Below are 25,396 nucleotides of genomic sequence, written 5' to 3'. Positions count from 1 at the left end.
GTTTAATACGATAAGGCACATGCACTAGTGTTGCCGCAAAATGGGATTGTTTACTTCTTGTGCAGCCTGCCAGCATGAGGCAAAAAATATATCCTGAAAGATAAAGCTCGTACAAACAAACGTTCGTACAATCATTAAAAACAGAGCTGCACGAAACTGTTTCCACTGTTTGCCTATACCTATGTCTCTTAAAAGCATCATTTAGTTTCGTTTTTTATTTAGCTTTTTCAATGTTTATTTTTCGACGTAGAATAAGAGTATTTTACGAACGGACTAAAAGCATTTTATTTGCGCGTTTTGCGTCCGCTTTTTATCTACACCCTTTTTCTTAAGTTGTGAGCATATGATGGGTAAGTAGACATGTTTGTTTTTTGTGTCGTTGTTTTTACTGTGCCAAGCTTCTTTAAATTCGCGTGCGTGTTTAGTCTGTGCGCGTCCGAGTACTTAAGTTTCTGTCCAGTCGATTGTGTGGTTGTTTCCGTGGGTATGTTCTTCCGGTAGCGAGTTCGGATCTCGTCATTTATAGCGTTTTTGTGCTCTGTGTGTCTTGTTTTAATGTTCTTAGATGTTTGTCCTATGTATTGCTTTGAGCAGTCTTTACATGGTATCATGTACATCGCGTCAGTTGTATCATGAATTGTTGTTTTGTCTTTGTTTGGTGAAACATGATTTCAGTTTTTGTGTAGGTTTGTGGGCGACGTTAATATTAAATGGTCGAAGAAGTCTGACAGTCATTTCTGATGTTCCCTTTATGCATGGTAATGTGACAATTTCTACTGTTTCGTCCGTTTTTTGTTGGTTTTGTCAGTTTTTGTTTTGTTTTGTATTTGGTTTATAGTTTTGTTTACGAAGTTTATACGGTATTTGTTTTTAAGAAATGTGGAGTATAAGTAGTTGCGTTCAGGTTTCTTGCCTTCTTCGGTGTTACAATGGTTGTTTATCCTGTTGAAAAGTGTTCGAATGCAGCTTATTTTGTGTTGCGTTGAATGATTGCTGTTGAAATCGAGTATTTGGTCTGTGTGGGTGGTTTTGCGGTATACTTGTGTGTTTAGTGTGCCATCATCAGTTCTGGTTAGTAGGATGTCGAGGAAGGTAAGTTGTTTGTCGTGCTCTTCGTCTTTAGTAGAGGTAATGTTTTTGTGATGTTGTTTATGGTGTGTAGGATTTGTTCAGTTTTGTCTTTCTTGACGCCAAAACTACTGCATTACACTCTAATATATTTAACACCAATCATAGTCACATTACACCAAAACCCATAGCAACACATTTCACCCCATCCTACCACATTAATCCACCCAGTAATCGAATTAGACGCTCTTAACGTCTCCAAGCTAAAAACACGTGTAAATAAATATCCTCATTCTGATAAAGGCTCAAAAAATATAGTCAAGAAAGACAAAACTGAACAAATCCTACACACCATAAACAATACCACGAAGAACATTATCTTTACTAAAGAGAAAGAGCACGACAATCAACTTACCTTCATCGACATCCTACTAACCAGAACAGACGACGTTACACTTAACACACAACTATACCACAAAACCACCGACACAGACCAATTATTCGATTTCAACAGCAATCATCATACAAAACACATAATAAGCTGCATTCAAACACTTTTCAACAGGATAAACACTCAATATAATACTGAAGAAGCTAAAAAAACAGAACGCAACTACTTATACTCCACATTTATTAAAAACAATTACCCTAGAAACTTCATAAACAAAACTATATAAAAAATACAAAGCAAAACACAAACCGACAAAAGCAACAAAAAATCGGACGAAACAGTAAAAATCGTCACATTACCATACATTAAGAGAACATTAAGAAATGACTGCCAGACTTCTTCGACCATTTCATATTAACGTCACCCACAAACCTACAAAAAAACTCAAGTCATGTTATAGGAAACATAAAGACAAAACAACAATTCATGATACAACTGACGCCAGGGGCGGATCTAGAGTATGTCAAATCCGTCGCGCGACTGATGTTTGAAATTCAAAAACTACCTATTCATATTAATTAAAAATTCATTAATTATTCTTACGTTATTATCGCATTTACTTCGTAATAAAAATCCAGCTTTATTTATTATTGAAAACTAATGACTAATCAATGAATATCTCGTTGGTAACCAGATCAGTTGGTGACCTGGAATAACCGACTGATAAGCGGGGTGGCTTGACTGGTTCGACGGATAAAGGAGTCTATGAACGCCAAAACGCATATTTTATTGGTCAATGGCCAGATCAGTGGACAGTCTGGAATAATCTCGACTGATAATAGGGGTGGCCGGACGTATAAAGGAGTCCAATTGCTATCTTACAATTGGTTCATTTGAATTTTTGTTTCATTGTGATTGGTTTGACGGATTTCGACTGATAGCCAACTGAACTAACATAGTCAAGCTCACTGTCTGAATTGAATGTTTGATAGTTTCATAGTGATTTTTATAAGCATGATAGAAACTAAACTACAATCAGATGGAATTTATGGAAATCTTTTACAAGTTCATATATTGACATGAATGCTGCTTTCCAAACTGTGAATTTTTTCAAGAGGGCGAAAAATTTATGGATGAATTGTAAACGCTTGGCAAAAACTATCTCGCGTGCGACATTTCACTCATTGATGTTCAAAAGAAATCCAACATTGTCTTGAGTTTTATCAGCAGAAATTTACATCCAAAATCGTAAGTAAAGGACAACTGAAGTGTATGCATGAATGTAATATATCAAAGTCAATTTATTCGCGTGTCTGATGCGATTTATGTTAATATGCCGTATGGTAAGCAGATTGATGCTTCTAAAATTGTTGTTGCCGAAAGACTTTTAGCTATGATTTCTTTAGTGCTTGGGGAATCGTGACCGTTATATGGCAGCAAAATCCTACATTCCTGCAATTATATTTCAATGGACAAAAATCTATAGCCATAAGGCCCCATACTATTATTTACTTTATCATAAACAAATGTTTGGGGCTTTTCAGTTTGTGATCATTGATCATTCAATCATTAGACAGTTATAGTACATATTGTTTAAGATTTGAGAAAAACTAAGATTGATTACATGAGAAGCTGTTTACTATAACCTGTGATTTTGAGTCTTCTGATCCATGAAGCTTTTTATTTTGACAATTTGACTGGAATGGTATTAAACCTTAGTACTTCACATACATGAAATGTTGTCCCATGTCACATATTGTCCCCTTTTCTAACTGAACACCTCATGTAGACATGTAAAGGTGTGTTAATCTACGACTCATACCAGATTGTTTGACATAAATTCCTAAGGGCTATTGATGTATGAAAAGCATTTTCTATAAAGTAAAAATGTCTTTCTATGTATGCAGATAAACCTTGAAATTTGGCAAAACAGCAAAGTATTTTTCATGATCACTAGGTTATTTTTCTGATGATCATTATAATTTCTAAATTAAATTATTTTAGATTTACATTTAAACAAGCTTTGATCATATGAAAAGATATTTATCATAACCAGTAAGCATGACACATGAACCAATTTTAACATTCATGTAACTATATAATTAAAGACATGTTGGTTACATTCTGTTTGTATTTGCAAATACAATGCTACAAGTGATTGCTATATAGCACACCTTGCATATACTTATAGGAGATAATAGTCAAGTGAAATGCCTAACAAACATTGATGGCATTAAGCTGTCCTTAACTGCTAATTTTCACTCTAAAAATTTTAGCTTAATCTTTGGGGGTCTATGCCTGTCAATTATAGCTTAATCTTTAGCTTAATCTCTTGGGGGTCTATGCCTGACAACTTGGTACAAATTTTTAAAAACTATATCTGTTTTTGAAAAGCATTAATGTAAAATAAATTTTATGTTCTTAGACAAGCTAAGGAGCCATATATTTGGCATGATGATGAGCCGAAATATTTGGCAAAACATTCAAGTATTGTTCACTTCATTTTTTTTTTGAAAAAACGTAAGCAAAATGTGTTGTTTTTACGCAAAAAACGATGCACACAAAATACATTTTGTATTGCTCTAAAACGCTGAAAATGGCATTTTCAAGGCTCTGAAATTCAAAATTTCTCAGGGGAGAATGCCTCAGACCCCCCCCAGGTGCGGAGCGCCTCCGACGTTTTATGACTGATGTTTGAAAAATCCTAGATCCGCCCCTGACTGACGCGATCTACATGATACCATGTAAAGACTGCTAAAAGCAATACATTGGACAAACATCTAAGAAAATTGAATTAAGACTCGCAGAACACAAAAACGCCATAAAACGACGAGATCCGAACTCACTACCAGCAGAACATACCCACGAAATAACCACATATTCGACTGGACAGAAACTAAAATACTCGGACGCGCACAGACTAAACACGCACGCGAATTTAAAGAAGCTTGGTACAGTAAAAACAACGGCACAACAAACAGACATATCCACATACCCGTCATATACACACAACTAAAGAAAAAGGACAAAAAAACTACAAACAACACCCAAACTAAAACACTACACTCTAATATTATTAACAACACTCATATTCACAACACACTAAAACCCATGGCAACATATTTCATTAGTTATTTGAAATCCTTTTCCAATTCTTTGATTCTATATGAATGATTTAAACAACACACCAAATATTGATGTACTTGCTTGTAGTTTTTGTCACATAATTAAAAACCAACAATGCGTATCAAATCTTACATTATAGATGAAATTGTGCGAATTCTTTCTTCATAATCAGATACTTTATCTTCTATTTCCATATTTATATGTTTTCTTTTCCGTGTCGAATTCATTTTGAATATATCTGATACCAAGTGCGTTGAGTTATTTCTTACCAATTTATTCAAGAAAGTCCAAACTCCAATTTATTGATGATACAAATCGCTTCGCTTTGAAACATTTACTGATGGTACAGGTAGCTGCGTTTTAAGACAAAGTCGACAGTTAAGAAATTCTAATTTTCAGCTGTATCACACATTTGATTTATGTTAAAAAAGTCTCAAAAGCCAGTACCGTATTTGTAAACAAACACAAGCTTTGTAACAGATATTTGAAAGAATACCCCACTCTTCCACACCTTTACAATTTTTACCACCAAATTCTAAAGCGTATATGGATATTCTTTTTATATTAACGACAAATGAAAACAATAAGGAACAATTTCAGCTTCACCTCTACTCGATTTATATGGAAAGGGATAATATTCTTTTTCTTCATAATAAAGTTGATTCCACTGGTTCTTTCTTTCGGGTTTTGCATCCAATGAACAATATTTCCTCTCCAAAGTAATTCGCCTACGAAGTACTTTTTTTTGCAGTCACATTTTGCATTAGGATATTTCTCAGAGTGCTTGTCAAGATTGTTAATACAGTTCAATGGTTTAGTATTTTGTTTTGTATTGTGTCTTGATGCATTTATCAGTTTCTTAGACATCATGTAAATAACACCATGAAAGCAACCCTTAATATGATTATTAGTAAACAATCGTTCTGAGGCTTGCTTATATGACTTTCTTATATGACTTTCTTTAAGTATATACCCCACAACATTCTTCCTACATAATTATTTTCTAATAATTCTACTTTAAATTAATGAAAAATTCTTATTTTTTTGTCTTTTTTTATATCTTTTTTATTTTCTCATACATTTCTTTAATATTCAACTCAAATTCCATTCTTAGAAGATTTATAAATTCATCAATTTTCTTTGCACGGTTTTCTTCCATTTTTGTAATTTCTTCATTTTATATTGGTATTATTTTGTTAATTTCAGAAAAAACGTTTTATTCTACAGAAGATTCAATTTCACAATAGATATTTTTGGACATAATGATTGCTTACATGTTTTTAGAGGAGAAAGACGATTATGTGAAGTAATATTATTAAATTCACGAAATGTTGACTTTCCAAATGACGAATTAAAATAAATTCCAAATAATCCACCTTTATTTTTGGAAGGGTAATGAGCATGATTCATATCATACTTTTCCATCTTTCTTTATGCAATACTAATATGCTTATCTTCCACTACAATTATATTAAGGATTTATATGTTATCTTTTTAGTAAATTAATAGAACAAATTAACATTTCTTATCTTTTATTTTATTTTAAAAAAATTTGAATTTCTTTCTTTTTTTTAATCATATGTCTTATCTTTTATTTTTTTAAGTTAATTCGAATTTCTTATCTTTTTTTCATCGATGACAATGAGAAATCTTCAATAAAGGATTTATATTTGATTTGACTGTTTTGATTTCTAATTGATGATGGGAAAATCTTCAAATCATAGTATTACTTTTATATTTGAGAAAGGTAAAGATTTTGATGAAGAAAAAGATTTAAGTCAAATTATTATGAAATCAGAATATATATCTAAATTCATTGATGGTGGTCGAATGATTATTTTTAATAAAGAAATTGAAGATGGAAGAAAATATAATTGAAAAAAATATTATTGAAAAAATTGTAATGGTAACTATATGATATATATAAGACGGAAAAGGTATTGGATATTGCATAATATCATATCTTATTGGTAATATGGATGTTTTGTACAGAATTATTGTATTTATTGCTGAAATTTTGGAACAATGGTTGCAGTCTTCAAATGCAAATTTAAAATGGGTAAAGTATCTTATATACTTCCAGGTGTTCTTCTATTTCTATTTTCATGGAAGTTGTTCTACGTCGCCTTTTCCTTTGATTTGTGGCTGTTCCGTTATGTTTGAAGTCTCCTGCAGACATTCGCCAACTTTGTCGTACTCTGTGAATTCTTGATTTCTTTTTAGAACATTTTCAGAATTTAGAACATTTTCAGAATTTTTTTGAAATCATTTGAAATGTACTCTACACCATTATTGGTTCGTAAGCACCTGAGTGATCCTGTTTCAGCTACATAATCTTTAAGTTTTTTTGAGTACTTGTGATTTTTTGCTGCTGTAATTCACAACTGCTTTCTTCTTGTCCTCATCTACGAATGTTACTGCATATTTAGCTACTTTAAAAGGTGCTAGAATAATGGAATAAACAAGTTTAAGACCTTTTTGACGTTTCCTTCTTCCTTTTTTGGTATAGGTTGGCTTGCACGTCACTCGTGCTACAAATTTTACATCGGTTGTGTTGAGATGTCTAAGACGCTCGTGCTGCAAATTTATATCTCCTTTGTTGGTTTGTTTGATTTGTTGCAGTGGGATAATAGATGCAAATAGGATAGGTGACTTCTAGGAAGAGAGGCCAGTATCCTTTCTTATATTGATTTGATGACCATCATTCAATACCAATCTTGCCTTTTTCTTGTTGAAATGGAATTTGTGCAAAAGAACTAAGCAAGTTTTGGAGTGCTGTGATGTTTTTATGTTTTGTTTTTTTTTACCGTGTGAATTAGAATTGATGTATCACCTTTCGTTTGTGCTCTTCGAGTACCACTGCCTTCGTAATTATGTAACCGTGTTCTCAACTCAGTAAATGTCTACGCTGGATTAAAGCTTTCTTAAACAATACAAGGTTCGCAACTCTTATTTTGTTTGTCCAAATAGTTTCTACAATGAGCAGAATATATTTTTTGACAATTTGCCGGAAAGCGCTTAATATTCCGATGTCGAAACGTCGAAACAACGTCAAAGAAACTCCTACTATTGGATGCTCACTCTATAGACTTACGCAAATTTTAGTGTTGGCTAGCTCTGAAAGTCTAATCGAATTAACAACACGTGCATGTGCTGTGAACAAAAAGTGACTGTTTAGCCAACAAATGGCTTCATTCAATTACATACGAGTTATCACCCCAGTCTTTCACTATAGTCAGTGAAGCCTATGCAGGACATGCTTTCGAGAGGCCGTTGTATCTAGACGTAATTAATTTTTACATTTTGCCACTCCACGCTAGTTAAATGTTATTGAAGCCAATGGTGCTATTAAAACATGCGCGAACTTCTGTTCAAAAGTTAAAAACTGCGCGATCTTCTGTTGAAATGCACGACGCTCAGAGCTCATGAAGTTGCGAGTTTTCCCAGTGCAAACTTTAAATGCATCCCTAATTGTTGTTACTATTTGACTTACAAATACAAGATGGGGGATGCAATTGTTAATTAGTGTAAGAAACGCAAATGTCGTCAGGAGACTGGACCTAGTTGGAGGAAAATAGATATCCGATTTTAAGTCCAACATCTTTGTCTTTGTCTACGGACCACGAAATTAGTTATTTGCCACTGAGTACTCCACTGGTGGCAAGTAATTTTAAAAAAATTTAACAAAAGAGTATAGTTTACTAAGAATATCTACCTTATATTCACATCTCACTCCTTAAATTGTTAAAAATTAGCTTTTACCAAGTGAAAAGTGTTATATGTTTTGGAAGTTGCTTTTAATTCTTTGTAGTATATCAGAAACAGAAAAAATATTAAATCAATCTTTAAACCTTGATTAAATGGAGCTGATAATCAAAGTGTGAAATTCATTTATAAAAATTGTACTTACCGACAAATGTCTTTTCCTGACTGCAATGCTTTTTAAATCATGACTTTGTTGTGAATTTTTGGTTAGTGGTATTTTTTTAGACGTACATGCTTGATGGGATAGCAAAACATGATCGTAATTTCCAGCAAAGTTGGCAAATTAAGATAGTTGCCACTTTGTAAATATATTCATTATATAATCTTGGCACTTAAAACCTATTTTTAAGTTTATCTATAATTTGATGTCATAAAAGTTACTTGCTTCACAAAGTCAGCATATAAATTTCCTACAAAAGGCATACTAGTTGATACAGTTCCCTCTTCCATTAATACATAACGTAAAATAGCCATGCCATACGTCGTCGAGCCATGGAAACATCAATATTTTTTAATAAAAATGTTCTCAAATTTGTTAAATCAATCAGTAAATAATCGTTGTCAACCACAATACATCGTGCGCCTTTTGTTTGTTTATATTCTTGCTGAATAAGATAATATGTTCCATCACACGATATACTTTCTCTTAAACTTTTCGTAATACTTCGACAATAGTCAAAAGTGTCTTATTCCAAATACAATTTCATAATTTGAAAACAAAGTTTTCCTCATCCTAGATTATTCATGTTTTCAACCGTTTGGCTTACCATCTGTTTTGAACAACTATTTGCCCACCCAAACAGATAAGTTTATAAAAATATAACTAGCAAGCTTCTGAAAATATTTTTTGACCTAAACAAAAACACAATTTTTTATAGATCAACAAAAGATGCATAGAATATCTAAACGGATCTGAATGGATTATAGTGCAATATAAAGTTTGACTATTTATTCAACCAAGAAAATGGCTGCAAAGATCATCTGAGCGCACGTTGCAATTTGGTTAACAATTATTCATTAATAGTGTAATTCTTAAAACTTCAAAGCACAGTTTTCTTTACTCTTGTTTACTCAAGCTCCTCTCATTGTTTAGATTTATTTTGTAACAAGCGCTTTGAATTAACCCCAAAACAAGCGGAATTTGAAATTGTTTCGTTGATGGCGTAAGCATTTTCAACAAACCTGTAAACAATGAAGAGTTTCTGCCTAAATAAACTTGGATTGCATTTGTGATAGAGTAATGCAAACTTAAATAAATATTTGCGAGTTGTCTTAACTATTCACTAAATCAATAACCTCAACTTAACATCAGTTTTCGTGGTTTTGACTTCGTTGCTTACTCTAAAAATAAAAATTGATTATTCTTGGCTTATGAAAAAACTGAGAAGATCATTTGGGTGAACTTGAGAGCTAACAATGCAAATCAGACATCATAGGTCCACCTATATGAAAATAAATGTCCTCAGAAATTAATTCTGGAAATAATTTTAAACAATTTTTGCTTGTGTTCTATACATAAATCATGCAGTTCAGCTTTTGATCTTGGTCCTTTAAAGGTATCGTATTTTCCAGCGATCATCTTGCTTCTTTGTATAGCAAAAAGTATGAGATTCGTCAATTATAAAACTTATCAACTTCAAAATTTTTCAAATATCTGTAGGGTTCGATATAAATTCGATGATTTGGAATCTTTACTCTCATATATGGCGTATATACAGTTTCGTTACGTATGACTGGTGTGAATTTCACCAATTTTTCGTTTGGAAGCCAGTTGTTGACTTTCCTGTATTGTGGAGGTATTTCATTCAGCAATATCCCATACAAATGTGCCCAATTATCCCAATTGTTTTGGGATATTTTCTATGCTTTGCGTTGGTCGTAGTAACTGGAAGGATATGTACAATTTGGCCACGGAATATTAAATCAGCGGCCATGATAAGAAATTTCTGACTGTCATGCCAACTCCGATGTTCGTACATTAATCGGTAAGGAAGCAAATACTTTATTGCATTTTGTGAAATGCATTACAAGCAGCATCAAAATGAATGCTAACGGGCAACACCTCTCGAAAAGGATACCTATGTGGTCTCCAGCATAATGGATACTGGTTTTGAGACCATTTGGAGCAAAACCAAGGTATGCCAATTGCAGGCTCGTATTCCAAGAGAAGTCTTTCAAAAGTTTGCAAGGGTGAGCTTTGATTCTTTGAAAATACTCTCTCAAATTTTGAACTTGTAAAATGAAATGTTAGGTCACCATCCATGAAAACATAATAGGTATAGTCCTTTGAAGAATTTATCGCCCGTTCATACAAAATGTTTCTACCTTCGCTCCAGGTTGTATCTGGCTTAAAAATGTACTGGATGTTATAAGTTTGTCTTAAATTTTTTTTTGTACAAATGCTCTCAAAAGATAGGACAAGAACATCGTTCTCTGACTTTTGTCCAAATATTGCTGTACTCATCAAGTGCTCGTGCAAGCAACTCTCAGTCTGTATCAAGTAAATGAATCTTTGATTTTGATGAATATTGCTACTTTTTTCATTTGAAAAAAGTGGTCCGTAAGAAAATCTATCGAAATTTGCTAACCACCATAAACAGGAGATGAAGAGAAAAACAACTGCAATCAAAGTAGCAAAAATGGACTTCATACGATTTTCAATCATGTCTCTAGCAGAACAGCAGCTCCTTTTTTTGTCTTTCAGCCGTCTAAATATTAAGAAAATCATATTGATAAATTGTGTGGATGCCCACTGTGTAAAGTGCCCACTGCCTGTGCTAAACATAACTTAAGAGCTGATTTAGAGAAACATGCACAGCTAAGTATAGGTGTCTCTTACTATGTTTGTACAAAAAAACCCAAAGTTTTCTTAGAAGAAAAAATGTATATGATTTGGAGTAAATTTCAGAAACAATATATGCGTTACGTAAAAAAGGCAGAACAGCTGACCATTTATAAAAATTGTAAATTTATTCCATGTCCAATTTTATAGTATGTCTTATACAATTGAGCAAAAATACGTACACTGCAAAAAAAAGCTACCATAAATTTTATTCAATATCTTAGCAAATCGAACTCCCACAAAATTTTTTGACTAAATATATTGTAAATTAATGATTAATATTGCACTTTATCTTGATAAACCCCGTTTACTCGGACTGATGTGAGCAGCCCCTAAAGGGAAATATCCATGAGCTGCATTATACGCTGTAGGGCAAAATGCTCGCAAGGTTCATTATAATAGGCATGCGCCACTTAGTCAAGTTCAAATGATCAATAAAACTCATGTACGCTTAAAAGTTGGATACATTCTACTTTTGAAAGCGTTGTTTTGCTCTCATATTCAAAACATTTTATAGGCCTTTCGCGAAAGTCCTTTCTCATTCTTACCCTTCTTATTCGATGAATGAAATTAAAAGCAATTAGGTGTTTTCTCAGCTTTGCAGAAATAACTGTGTTTTGTTGACAGCAGTCACGTTTATATTCTCGAACAGTCGCGCACCCGAGCAATTTCTGCCCTTTAGAAAAGCATTAACAACTGAGAGCAGCACGCGCCTGAGCATTTTCCTCTATCTGTAAAATGCAACTTCATGGCAATCTACGTTATAAATGCTAATACTGTCAGTTAATTGTTTTCAGTATATAAGTAGGGCAAAACTGAATATATAGTCAATTCTTGCCGAATTCGTCAACGCCTAATGCCCTTAAAAGTATTACGTAAGATAATAAAATAATTATGGAAATTTTTCAACAAAACATTTAGTTCTTTCCAAAGTCATTATTACAGAATCGTACTTTGAATATATATTTTAATACTTTAGGCATAATCAGAATTCATTGATTTTAACCTTAAATAGCAGCAGGGTTGAAGGGCATATACTTTGTACAAAAAAGCATTATAATAACAACTATGCTTTAGCATTATTATAGCAACTTGCTGTTTTTATTGAGCAAAAGAGGTTTTGATCTCTTACTTTAGGAGAGTAGCCATGCAGGGGAAAGTTGGCATTGTCCCCTCCAAACATTTTTCATGACAGTTTTAAATTGAGAGTTATAACTTTTAATTAGACATATATCCCTAAGTGAAATGGCCCATTGAAAAATTTGTTGCTCCCTATTTTTAATATTTTCTATTTGAAATGAGAGTTTTGTTTTGTTGTAGCCAACAGACGGATGTAAAATAAAAAAACAATACTTAACGGAGTGAGCTAACATTCGGTCAGTGGCAAAGCCAGGCCAATCATTTAATAATGCAATGAAAAATATTTAAAAAAAATTATTATGAATTTTTCAAGAAAATTTGTACAATTTAATGTTCTGCAGTAATTAAAAACTAAAATATTTGCATTATAGGAGTAAAAATTAGAGTGGCTTAGATCCTGCATTTGATGTTAGTTGACTTAAATTGGTTGTAAGTAATCAAAATATAACTAAGTAATAACGAGTAATGACAATTACTGCCTTTCTCGCTGCTTTTTATGGGTTTGTTCGCAGTTAAGCATGGTTTGTGTACTGAAACTTACACACAGACTCTACCTTCTCAACATACAAAAGTAACAAAAAATTACACATACAAAAGTTAAAAATGTCCATAAAAATTCCAAAAGTTCAAAAAGACCGCATAGAAATCACGGGTTTTGTGAAAGACGGAAAACCGGAACTCTGTTTTTTAAGTGATTCGCTTCTCCCTTTTAAGAGCTATTACCTTATTAAAGCATCTTCCCTTATTCTTAAAAGGAAGAGTATGCATTAAGGCAAGTTGTATATATACTAATACGTTTCTAATTTTAATAGCAACAATCACATGACGCTCAAGCAAAAGTGCTTGATAAAAAAAAAAAAAACGATTCAATGTAGGCAAGGTTTTTTTTCAAATGAGTGATGCAAACAACGACATCGTGCGTATTGAATTAGCGCAGTTAAACGACAACTTAAACATTATCTGAATAACATATCATTTTCAACTTGGCATGTAAGGTACGTTTTTTATTTAGCGTCTTGTTCTCGTGTAATTGTAAGCAACAGTTGCTCAGTCTATGTCATATTATCTCATATAAACATATATCCCAATAATCGGCCTACAAATCAGCCAGGGTGTCAGGGCATTGTGATAGATTGGTCAAAAGCAGATCCTGAACAAGTCATTTTCGTCGCATAACCTTGTTCAAAATTACAAGAAATTAATGACTCTTTTCAATGATTCATTGCAAGTTGTAATTTGCAAAGTGAAAAATATTGAAAGATTTCTCACAAGTTCAGCATATAATTGCGCCAAGTTTTATAACTTTAATGGAAATTGCATGCGATATTTGAAAGCTCTACTTAAGTCATAGGATAAGCTTAGTGAAACATGATACAAAAAGCATAACAACTTTCTTGATTATAATTTATACAAATGTTTTTGCAGTATATCGTGGTTTAAAACAGTTCCACTTGGAAGCAACGAGCCCTTGAACATACAATAGGCATTAGATCACTGTCTAATATATGAGAACTTGATCCTTGATCCCTCATCTAACCAAGATCAAAGTATAGAAACAAACTGTAGTCTCACTCCACTCTGAAACTTGGTACTGATTAGATTACTGGACGCGGCTAGCCACCCAAGGGCTCCTACTGTTTACAAAATCATATTTACTGGATGCCACTATGCAAATCACAAGCGTAATGAGAAAGGCGCTACACCAAAAAATCTTAATATTGGAATTTCTGTTTGCTACTATACTCGCCAATATGTCGTCTGTTCTTGAATTAAAACCATCGTCCAGAGAATTATGTGTGGTGGCCACATTAAATAGATAAAATATTCTTTTGTATTTGACTACTGACTTAGCGGCGCGCCGTGTCTTCGCATGCAAGCAGTGAACTATAAGGAGACTGGAACCACGGGCGGATCTAGAATTTTTCAAACATCAGTCATAAAACGTTGGAGGCGCTCCGCACCTGGAGGGGTCTGAGGCATTCTCCCCTGAGAAATTTTGAATTTCAGAGCCTTAAAAATTCCATTTTCAGCGTTTTAGAGCAATACAAAATGTATTTTGTGGGCATCGTTTTTGCGTAGAAACAACATATTTTGCTTACGTTTTTTTTCCAAAAAAAAAATGAAGTGAACAATACTTGAATGTTTGCCGAATATATGGCTCTTTAGCATTTCTAGGAACATAAAATTTATTTTACAATAATGCTATTCAAAAACAGATGTAGTCTTTAAAAATTTCTACCAAGTTGTCAGGCCTAGACCCCCTAGAGACCGCCATTCAAACCTCTATGTAATGAGTTATATTATCAAATTTGGTACGACAAGTGACAGTTCATTTATAAAGAAAAGCTCAGACTTCAAACCATGCAAGTTTATTGTAAACCTTTACCCATCTCCACAACAGTGCCAGCAAATTCTCTTTTTGAGAAAAAACTCAAAATTTTTTTCTGCCAAAGATTAAGCAAAAATTATTAGAGTGAAAATTTGCAGTTAAGGACATCTTAAGGCCATAAATATTTATTAGGCATTTCACTAGACTATTATCTTCTGCAATGTGTGCTATATAGCAATCACTAGTAGCATTGTATTATCAAATACAAACAGAATGTAACCAACATGTCTCTAATTATATAATTACATGAATGTTAAAATTGGTTCATGTGTAATGCTTACTGGTTATGATAAATATCTTTTCATATGATCAAAGCTCGTTTAAATGTAAATCCGAAATAATTTACTTTGGAAATTATACTGATCATCAGAAAAATTACCTAGTCATCATGAAAAATACTTTGCTGTTTTTCCAAATTTCAAGGTTTATCTGCATACATAGAAAGACATTTTTACTTTATAGAAAATGCTTTTCATATATAAATAGCCTTTTGGAATTTATGGCAAACACAATCTGGTATGAGCCATAGATTAACACACCTTTACATCTCTACATGAGGTGTTCAGTTAGAAATAGGGACAATATATGAGATGGCATGGGACAACCTTTCATGTATGTGTAATACCATTTCAGTCAAATTGTCAAAATAAAAAGCTTCATGGATCAGAAGACTCAAAATCACAGATTATAGTAAACAGCTTCTCATGTAATCAATGTTAGTTTTCTCAAATCTTAAACAATATGTAGTATAACTGTCCAATGATTGAATGATCAATGATCATATACTGAAAAGCCCCAAACATTTGTTTATGATAAAGTAAATAATAGTATGGCACCTTATGGCTACAGATTTTTTGTCCATTGAAATATATTTGCCAAAATGTAGGATTTCGCTGCCATATAACGGCCACGATTCACCAAGCATTAAAGAAATCATAGCTAAAAGTCCTTCGGCAACAACAATTTTAGAAGCATCAATCTGCTTACCATACGCCATATTAACATTAATCGCATCACACACTCGCATAAATTGACTTTGATATATTGCATTCATGCATACACTTCACTTGTCCTTTACTTACGATTTTCGATGTAAATTTCTGCTGATAAAAATCAAAACAACGTTGGCTTGCTTTTGAACATCAATGACTGAAATGTCGCTCGCGAGATCGTCTTTGCCAAGCATTTACAATTCATACATAAATTTTTCGCCCTCTTAAAAATTCCCAGTTTGGGCATTCATATCAATATATTAATTTGTAAAGATTTCCATAAATTCCATCTGATTGTAGTTTAGTTTCTATCATGCTTTAGAAAATTACTATGAAACGATCAAACATTTAATTCAGACAGTGTGCTTGACTATGTTAGTTCTGTTGGCTATCAGTCGAAATCGGTCAAACCAATCACAGTAAGACAAAAATTTAAACGAACCAGTTACACGATAGCAAGTGGACTCCCTTATAGGTCCGGCCACCCCTATTATTGGTCGAGATTATTCCAGACTGTCCACTGATCTGGCAATTGACCAATGAAATAAGCGTCTTTGGTGTTCATAGACTCCTTTATCAGTAGAACCAGTCAAGCCACCCCGCTTATCAGTCGGTTATTCCAGGTCAATTAAAATTCCACTGATCTGGTTACCAACGAGATATTCATTGGATTAGTCATCAGTTTTCAATAATAAATAAAGCTGGATTTTTATCACGAAGTAAATGCGATAATAAAGTAAGAATAATTAATGAATTTTTAATTAATATGAATAGGTAATTCTTGGAACATCAGTCGTTTTATAGGGTTAGCACTATTTTCCACCCAGCAAACCGCCCTTTACTTTGAAATATAATATTTTACACAGTATAATATTTTACACAATATAATATTTTACACAATAAAATATTTTACACAATCTAATATTTTACACAATATAATATTTTATATAATATTTTACACAATCGTCGAAAAACGACATATTTTCCAGCCTGGATTATAAGTTTATAACTTAAGGTGGTTGCATGAAAATTTATACTGCAATATTTATCTGTAAATATTTTCATACGTTGATATTAAAACTGTGTTATAAAAATATAATATTACTCGCCATCTCAAAACCACCGAGCACCAGTGCATGCATGGTTTCCTTTAGCTTTGGTTCTTTCCCATTAGCCGCCATCTTTAATTTATTTCCGATTGTGTAAAATATTATATTTCAAAGTAAAGGGCGGTTTGCTGGGTGGAAAATAGTGCTAACCGTTTTATAGGTACTTTAGTCCCTTGTTTCTGATAATTGTGCAATTGCGGAAAACCATTCAAACTGGTTGTGCCGCATAAAATGAGACTTCAACGCAAACCTCTAATTTTCATTTGCTGTCTGGGTCAATTCATCTATATCGATTTCTCTTCATGTCAAAAACTGATTTCTCGCGAGCATGTGTGAATCACAACGTGCATGAAACTGTAAATATTAGCTTTGGAGCCTTAGCTTCAAACGAGAAACAACAAAATTTGATTTGTTTTCAACCGTTTGTGGTTAGAACATGGAAGGAATAATAGTTAAGCAAATTTCTTGGCAAAGCTTGCTGTTATTATAACTTGAATATTAATTAAAAGTAATTTCAACAGGCAAACTTATTTGCATATCAAACAAAACAAAATAGATAAGGCTCATTGCATCTGTGATACAAATAAAAATTCTTCGTAGATGACGATATTTTTACATTTATAAGTAATTTAAGAGAAAACGTAAAAGCTACGTTGTTTAAAGTATCAATAACTGACTAAGTTAAACAAAAATTGTCGCATTTTCTTCGAATAAAAAATGTTTTAAAAATTTTGACAGCAGCAAGTAAAACACAGTGTTGACACGTACAGTGATATTAGTTAATTTACAAACCTTTCATTTCGCAGTTTTATCTTTCATAAATAGCTGTGTTTTATGTATGTTTGAATTAATACTAATGGAGTGAGAGATTGATTGGTATTTTGATTTAAAATAACCGAAGCAACCTCCTAGATATCCACGCATTTATACGTAGAGATTAACGATGATAATACTATCCGTAGCATTATGTCAATATATTAAAACTTACTTTTAAAAAATTCCCTGACAATTGATAAAAGATTTACGTGAGACGACTTTTCATCGAACGTAAAAGATGAAGTGTGGCTTGACTTTTATACTCATCAAATAATGATAATATCACTGGTGAAGAGCTGCGAAGATATTATGTGTTTGCGCGTGACGTCACCATTTATTGTCACCCCTTATTGTCACGAATATCTTATTACGCATGTGATTACCATGGTGGGAGCCAGTCAAGTTCTTTTTTTGACCAATAGGAATGATAAAATGGATAACGGCAGCCAGTAATCTAATTAAATACTCAGCAACCAGTTGCACACGAAGTCGACCTACTGTATATTCCCTATACTTTGACCCAATCATCTAGATATCTAACTGCAGTTTTCACAATGAGGCAAATTTATTCCAAGGTACCTTGAGAGGTGGCAAAAAGGCGAGACTGTTGATAAAATTTAAGTAAAATGGAAATTTTAAATAAAGAAATTTGTAGAGAATTTTGGCAGCATGTAAAACTTGTCACCTCCGCACTTATGTAACAACATTGGAGAAGCATGTTATAGAAATATATATTTCGTCAATTTTAATAAATCATGGTTAAACCGTGTGCAACTTATAATGAATGTACAACTCATTTTTCGAATTAAGGAGAGAAACACATCTTTCGATAATTTCTTCATTGAACACTAAAGCCTAGTAAGAAATTGATTGTTACTGGTAAAGAGTTTTGTTCATAAGCTTTTAAAGAGGCATTATTATGCATTGACCTAAGATGATTGTAAAAATTACAAAACAAATATTAAGAGCTATGTTACTGATGCCATAATTAAAGTACTTGACTATCTGATTAACCTACTTTACGTGAAATTTTTTAAAGAATTGCTACAAAGGGTATTGAACTCGCTTAATACAAGAGTTGCTTTAGATCATGGCTTCACCACTTTATGTAAATAGTTGTCCCACATAACATATTATAAGTAAATCCATTCCTTACTTTTGAAGAGTAAAATTCTGGGATTATATGTATATAGAAAGACAACATGTTTTTGGTTTTGTAGAAGCTGCTCTGAGCATTTAAGTGTCAGCTCACTTCTTTCTAACGGAGGACCTTGTCTCCTTTACATACCAATGTCGCAAAATCAACTTGAGTTACTGTTGCATGCATTATATACGTTTCAAATTTTTACGCGAATATAGATTGCCTGTATGAAACTGGACCGATGGAAGTGACAGCAAGCAATGACTGGCTCCAGTGATGTAGTCCGAGGAAATCGGGTTTAAATGCCATGTATAAAAACATTATAAACATACTGTGCTGCACCATTAGATTTCTGTATTTTCTAACGTTTTACGTAAAAATTTCGGCGACGACATCTGACAATGAGAATAAGCGTATTCCTGACGATGATTTATAATGCAACTATTATCTTGCGGTACATACAATAGTTGAAAAGAAAAAAAAGCAAGTGTCTTATAATAACGAATATAAACAAGAGACAGATGCTAAAGCTGGACCGTACTCAAAGAGAGCCTTGCTGACAAACAGGGGATAGACGCTAGCAGAGAACGACAAATGGATAAGGAAGAAAGAATGGCAAATTTAAAGTGTTTATAAAACGAAATTTTGTGGTTTCATTTTTTTTAATAATTGCATAGTAAAAACCTTGAAAATAGTCCGGCAAAACTTTTTAGCGGTTAAAAACGATTCTTTAATATAGAAAATCTCATTTGAACACCACACTGTCGCACTAAAATTGTCAGGCATTTTTCTGCGCGGCCAAATGACTTCGTGACGCCAATGGTTGTGTAGATTTGTTCTCCGTCAAGTAATTTCTATTATTTCTATGTGTTACAGTGCAACTACAAAAGTGCTTTTGCGTGCAAAATACTAACATATTTTCCCACTTTCGTAAGTTTATGAGCTATAAATTCAGATTTCATTGATTTTATCTACAGTTACGCCTTTTCTGCAAGTAAAAGAGATTATTTACAGGACAATGCTGACTAGAATGCCCTTCCTCTAACTCTCTAACTCAGAGATGTCATTTACCGGACATCTCTATGTAGACGTCTTTACGTCATGTACTATAAAACTTCATGTAAATACGTACACAGACATATAAAGAGGTTTTTGTGTCCGTACTTATTAAAAACAATAATACGACAAACTGAATGGTTACTTTCGTAAAAATAACTATGGAGAGCGAAGGCCTCTCATAAATTCTAAAAGAAAAGAGAATCAATAGCAAAGCTGTGTTGTTGGAGGCCCTTAAAATGTTAGCTTTAACAGCAACTCAAAATTTGAAGAAATATCTATGCATAAAATTCGTTAACACAAGAATTCTCAGGAGCAGTGTACACGGTTTGTACAACAACATTGACCAAATTGGAAAACATCTGTGACACCTCTATTTTGTTGTTCTCATTTCGAAAAGTAATGCTTTGAGCGTCGACCAGATTTAAATTTGGGTGAAGCATGTACTTTTTCGCAATTTAATTTGAGAAGATGGCTTGAAAAACGAAATTCCCATACTTGATTGTTCAGGTGTTTTGACAAAAAAAAGTTGGTTTATCATCGGAAGAGCGGCGTGTTGTAAGTAAATTTGTAATGTGTCACAGTAAAGAATGCTGTAACAAATAAATAGCAACAAGTTCTGTTATTTATCAAAATCACGACTCGTTGATGCTTCAATCTTATTTGTTGTACATCTGATCCATTTTTTAAAGTACACAATGAACACATTATTATAATTCTCTCGTAGATATTAGGAAAAACACAAAAAAAATACATTCTGTGAATACGCACGAATTAGATAAAGCCATAGAAGAAACTGAGGAAACAAACGTTTCTATAGACGCCAGCGAAGATGAAGATGGAGAACTGATCACAAATAATCTGTTGTCTTTTTCAAACCCGCTGGAACAAGGTTATGTCTGGCCTTGCAAAAGTGTCAGAAGTATTCAGAGAGGTTGAAAATAATGCAAGACGCTAACAGAAAAATGAAACAGAGAAGATCTGTTTTGGAAACAGAAGTACTTCGCTTGAGGAAACAAAATAGGCAGTTGCGTAATTTATGCCAGTTTATGCCTGTAGTGACGAATGAAATACAGACGTATTTGGACCATTCTTCGTCTGCAGAAGAAACTGGCAGAAACGAACGAATCATTGTCGGAAGTATAGACATCTTCTGCTAGCGGGATATCTGCAAGGGATTTGAATATTAGTAATATTAGTAGCGAAGAAAAAGTATTGTGAAATTGAATAGTTCCAAATGAGAGATGAAGAAGAAGAACTACATGAAATTGATGAAGAACACCATTGGAATATTTCAAAGAATTTTGTTGAGAATGATGATATTGGTAATGATGAGTATAGTGTTGATCTAGCATCATCTAGGTGTAGCATCAGGTAAGTAAATCTTAAAAGTTTGTTAAAGAGTTAAAGTTATGGGTTGTATAAAACTAACTCTTTTATTTTAGAGTTGTTTCCCACGTCTTATCTCTTGATGAGTCAAAGTTTATAGTTTTCCATAGGTGTCTCGTAATGCTTTTTCCTCTCTTTTGCTTCATCTGTAAGACTGAGAAACAATAGAAGACTACAAACAAAAATGGCGCCATTGTTACTGTAAAACAAAAATTTTTGTCATGTAATAATGTGTTTACTTTTTGGAAGGCAACCTGCGGTAAGATTCTCTTCATCTTTTCTGTTCTGATGGCTTGGGCTCATGTTAGTAGGATTATAGTGGTCTTCAGGCATTTAAACTTGTGTGTATATAATGTGCGCATATATTTTTTATCACCAAAGCAGGTTTCTTTTCCCAGTTATTTTAAATCATTCGTAGCAACATTAGGCATTTTTTCTGGAAAAAAATCAAAAGCATTAAGTTTTTTCCAGATTTAATAGGATAATCTGCAAAAGTTGGAGTGTATACAATCTTCTCTTCACATGAAATTAAGATTGTGAGCTTTGAACTTTAACTAACGATTTAAACCATAATCAATACGAATAGGTAAATGTTGTGGGTTTTTTTTGGATTTCGGTCCAAGATTCTAGCAAATTGGAAATCTTCAATGAATCACATCTCTGATATCCACAGTGATCAACCTGATATAGTATTTATAAATGTGCCTATGATGATTTAGAACGAAGATAATGGATAATATAGGTAAATTGAAGAGGTACTGAATTTTCAATATTTTTTTGGTTGACATGTTGCACCATGATCTTCGTTATAGTATGACTGAAACAGACTATGAAAGTACTAAATATGCCAAAGGTACAATAGCATGTAAGAAAATGCATGATATTCTCATAAAGAAAACATTGCTTAATGCCATTAAACACCTGTGGCCTGATGCATATACATGTTGCCTTGAAGGCTTTCACTCCACACTAAACCAGTGGTACCTAAAAGTGGCGTGCCTTTCTTTGCTTGAACAATATTGCAGGTAATTGTTGTTAGTTTAACGAAATGTTCGCAGAGAAAAAATAAGTGAAAGTTTGTTTATTAAGAAAACAAACTTTTACTTATTTTCTCTCTGCGAATATTTCGTTAAACGAACACCAATTTGCCGTTGGTCTGAACACAGTAAAAGGTGCTGACAACTGGATCATCGACTCAGGAGCCTGGCAACATATGACATCAAACCGTCAACTGCTACAGAACTAAAAAAAATTCCCAGTGCCAGAACCCGTCGTTCTTGGAGATGGTCGATCTGTTGATGCTTGTGGAAGTGGAGAAATACAAATCATGATGATCCTTGGACCAAAAGAAAAGTATCAACGAAAGTCATCAATGGCAAAAGTCCTATATGTTCCCAAACTAACTGCTAATCTCTTTAGTGCCCGAGCTGTCACTGCAAAAGGAAATGTAGTACAATTTGGACACACACTTTGCTGGATAAAGAATGCTAAATGAAAACTTATTGCTAAAGGTCGTCTTGCTGGTAATATGTATTGCCTAGACTGCAAGGTTGAGGAAGGAAGAAAGCAAGCATCGGTGGCGGAAACATAAAATCAAAAAATAAATCTATGGCATCAAAGAATGGGTCACATGAATTTACCTCAGATGAAGACAATTGTTTCAAAAGCTATTGTGACAGGTATTGACATTTCTGGGACAAACAAGCTAGACTTTTGTGAAGCCTGTGTAAAGTGAAAGTTACATCGAGCACCCTTCAAAGCAGTGGGAGAAGTTAAGTCAACAAAAAGGCTAAAGCTTGTACACAGCGATGTCGCAGGACCCATGAATACAGAAAGTTTTGGTGGTGCAAAATACTTTGTGACATTTATCGACGACTACTCAAGATGTGTAAGTGTTTACCCTATCAAATATAAATCAGAAGTACTGACAAAATTTAAAGAATGGGAATTGGCATTAACGAATCAAGCAGACTGCCATATTAAAACATTACGAACTGATAATGGAGGTGAATACTTGTCATACGAATTTGAAGATTATCTCAAGAAAAAGGGAATCACACACGAAACAACCGTTCCTCATTCACCGCAACAAAATGGTGTTGCTGAACGAATGAACAGGACGCTACAGGAAGCTGCTCTTTCGATGATCTTACATGCAGGAATTACGAAGAGTTTCTGGGGGGAAGCAATTTCATCTGTAGCATACATCAGAAATCGAATTGTCACAACTGCAACAGGATTTACACCATATGAGAGATGGTATGTTGAGAAACCAGATGTCTCTAACCTTCGCGTCTTTGGTTGCATTGCATATGCTCATGTTACAGATTCACTACGTCCGAAACTGGAGCCAAAAGCTGAAAAAAATGCGATTTGTTGGCTACAGTTTGAAACAAAAGGGATACAGATTGTATGACGAAAACAAACTTTTACTTATTTTCTTTCTGCGAATATTTCGTTAAATTAACAATTGGATGTTTGTTTGTTTTATATATGAATTTAAACTTTTCACATAGGCTAGTGTCATCTATGTGTACTAAATTTCCTTGTATCATCACTTATAACTATTTGAATGCCAGTAAAAGAAATTTAGACTCATAATGACTAGTATTTAGCACTGTGGCCTATGCTATCAAGCCGAACACCACCAGCTTGGGACAAACAATTTTCAGTTGCTTCAAGTTTTGTAACAAGATTTTTTCTGTATATTTTTAAATAGAGTTGATTGTTGGAAAATAGTTTTCTCGCAAAACAACAAATAAACGATAATCGTCAAACTAGTACAAACATTTGCACAAAAGGCAAATGTGATTTTGTGACTAATTCAAAGTCATTACTTGCACTAACTGATTGATGTTTTTTATAAGTATCCAGAGTGAACCATGCCAGTCTCATAAATTTATGAAAACCAGGAGAATTTCAGAATGAGAAACACCAGATACCAATGTAGAGAAACAAAGGTGAAAATTTACAGCTGCCATTTTTGTTCCAGTTATCTGTGGTGGACTACTCCAAGTATTTTTGGTTTTGTACAATGAAGATTGAAACGTTTGACTGTCACCTTAAACATGTACCAGAACAACAAGTCTCGATTGCTGGCTTAACTGACTTGCATTCTTGGCAACTGTTAAAGAGAAGCAGTAATTGCAATAGGAATACAATAAACTTTTTAATCACTGCAATGATTTCCAAAATCATTTAATGTACTAAAGCAAAAGGATACCACTTTTCAAGTTAAATGAAATTGTTAGTTAGTTTTTAATTGATAAAAGATAAATTTTCTTTTCTTCATAGTGGCATAGCACTATACTTGAAGTAAGAACTCTACTGATCCATATAGACACATACTTTGAAGATTCTGACACTTCCTCATCACCAGAAGATAACACTGAATGTGAAAAATCATTTTCAATGTCATCGTTCAAAAGGAATTAGCAACAGAGGACGAACAGTGCTCTGGAAAAGATGTTTCAGAGACACCAGGTTCTTCAGTGATATCAGTTTCTTCCCTGGTAGAGCTGTCTTGTCCTTCAAGTAGTTTTATTTTTTCTTCGTGGAAGCAATTTTAGATATACTTTCACCTAAACTATTTATAAGATGTAATTTAAGAACTGACAGGATGTGTTTTTTATTTATAATATAGTGTCCATTTTAATTTTTTTTTTGTCTTTTATTTACTTTCGCAGTCGATTATCAAAAGATCGATTATCGCACTTTGCAGTTGCCTATTCTCTTTGCTAACTTTTTACAACATAGTGCTTGTTGTGTCTAATTAGAGGATTTTTTGACCTATAAAATAAATAGTATTATAAGATTGTATAAAAAGCATATGCCATATAAACTATATATAATACAGAAATGACAATTGCTTCTGAGGAAGAGAGTCTGCTGACTGCGCACAGCCAAATACAGAGATGTATTCAACATCTGTACCAAAGTCGTCCTCAAACTGCTCTCCTCAACCAGATAAACAATTTTTCAACAACAACGTTTTCTTCGTTATGCGCTTCCCTGACTAACTAAATGCCAAGTGATAGCATGTGTTGTGTTGCGCCATTGGTTAAGTTTTAGCTCGTTTCGTATTACGTTATTGATGTTGTCTAGGATGAATTTGCTGACTTTTCCGAGGTGGCTTTTTGCGGGATTGATGAGGCGGCATTTGGGGTGGTTTT

At 33.4% G+C, this 25,396-nt stretch overlaps 1 protein-coding gene across 1 annotated transcript; it reads right to left on the bottom strand.

Annotated features, from left to right (window-relative positions):
- Positions 1 to 9,284: 9,284 nt before the first annotated feature.
- Positions 9,285 to 17,943, bottom strand: LOC124458175. The gene is given in 3 exon segments (XM_047008244.1): positions 9,285 to 10,361; positions 10,364 to 11,058; positions 17,811 to 17,943. Coding segments are annotated over 2 exon segments (858 nt in total). The 5' UTR covers positions 11,016 to 11,058; positions 17,811 to 17,943; the 3' UTR covers positions 9,285 to 10,155.
- Between the last annotated feature and the right edge of the window lie 7,453 nt (positions 17,944 to 25,396).

Source organism: Xenia sp. Carnegie-2017, unplaced genomic scaffold (assembly GCF_021976095.1).
Source record: "Xenia sp. Carnegie-2017 unplaced genomic scaffold, XeniaSp_v1 HiC_scaffold_6, whole genome shotgun sequence".
NCBI classification, from domain to species: Eukaryota; Metazoa; Cnidaria; class Anthozoa; order Malacalcyonacea; family Xeniidae; genus Xenia; species Xenia sp. Carnegie-2017.
Note: the sequence above shows the minus strand (reverse complement) of the source record. Positions and strands in the feature narration are given on the sequence as shown.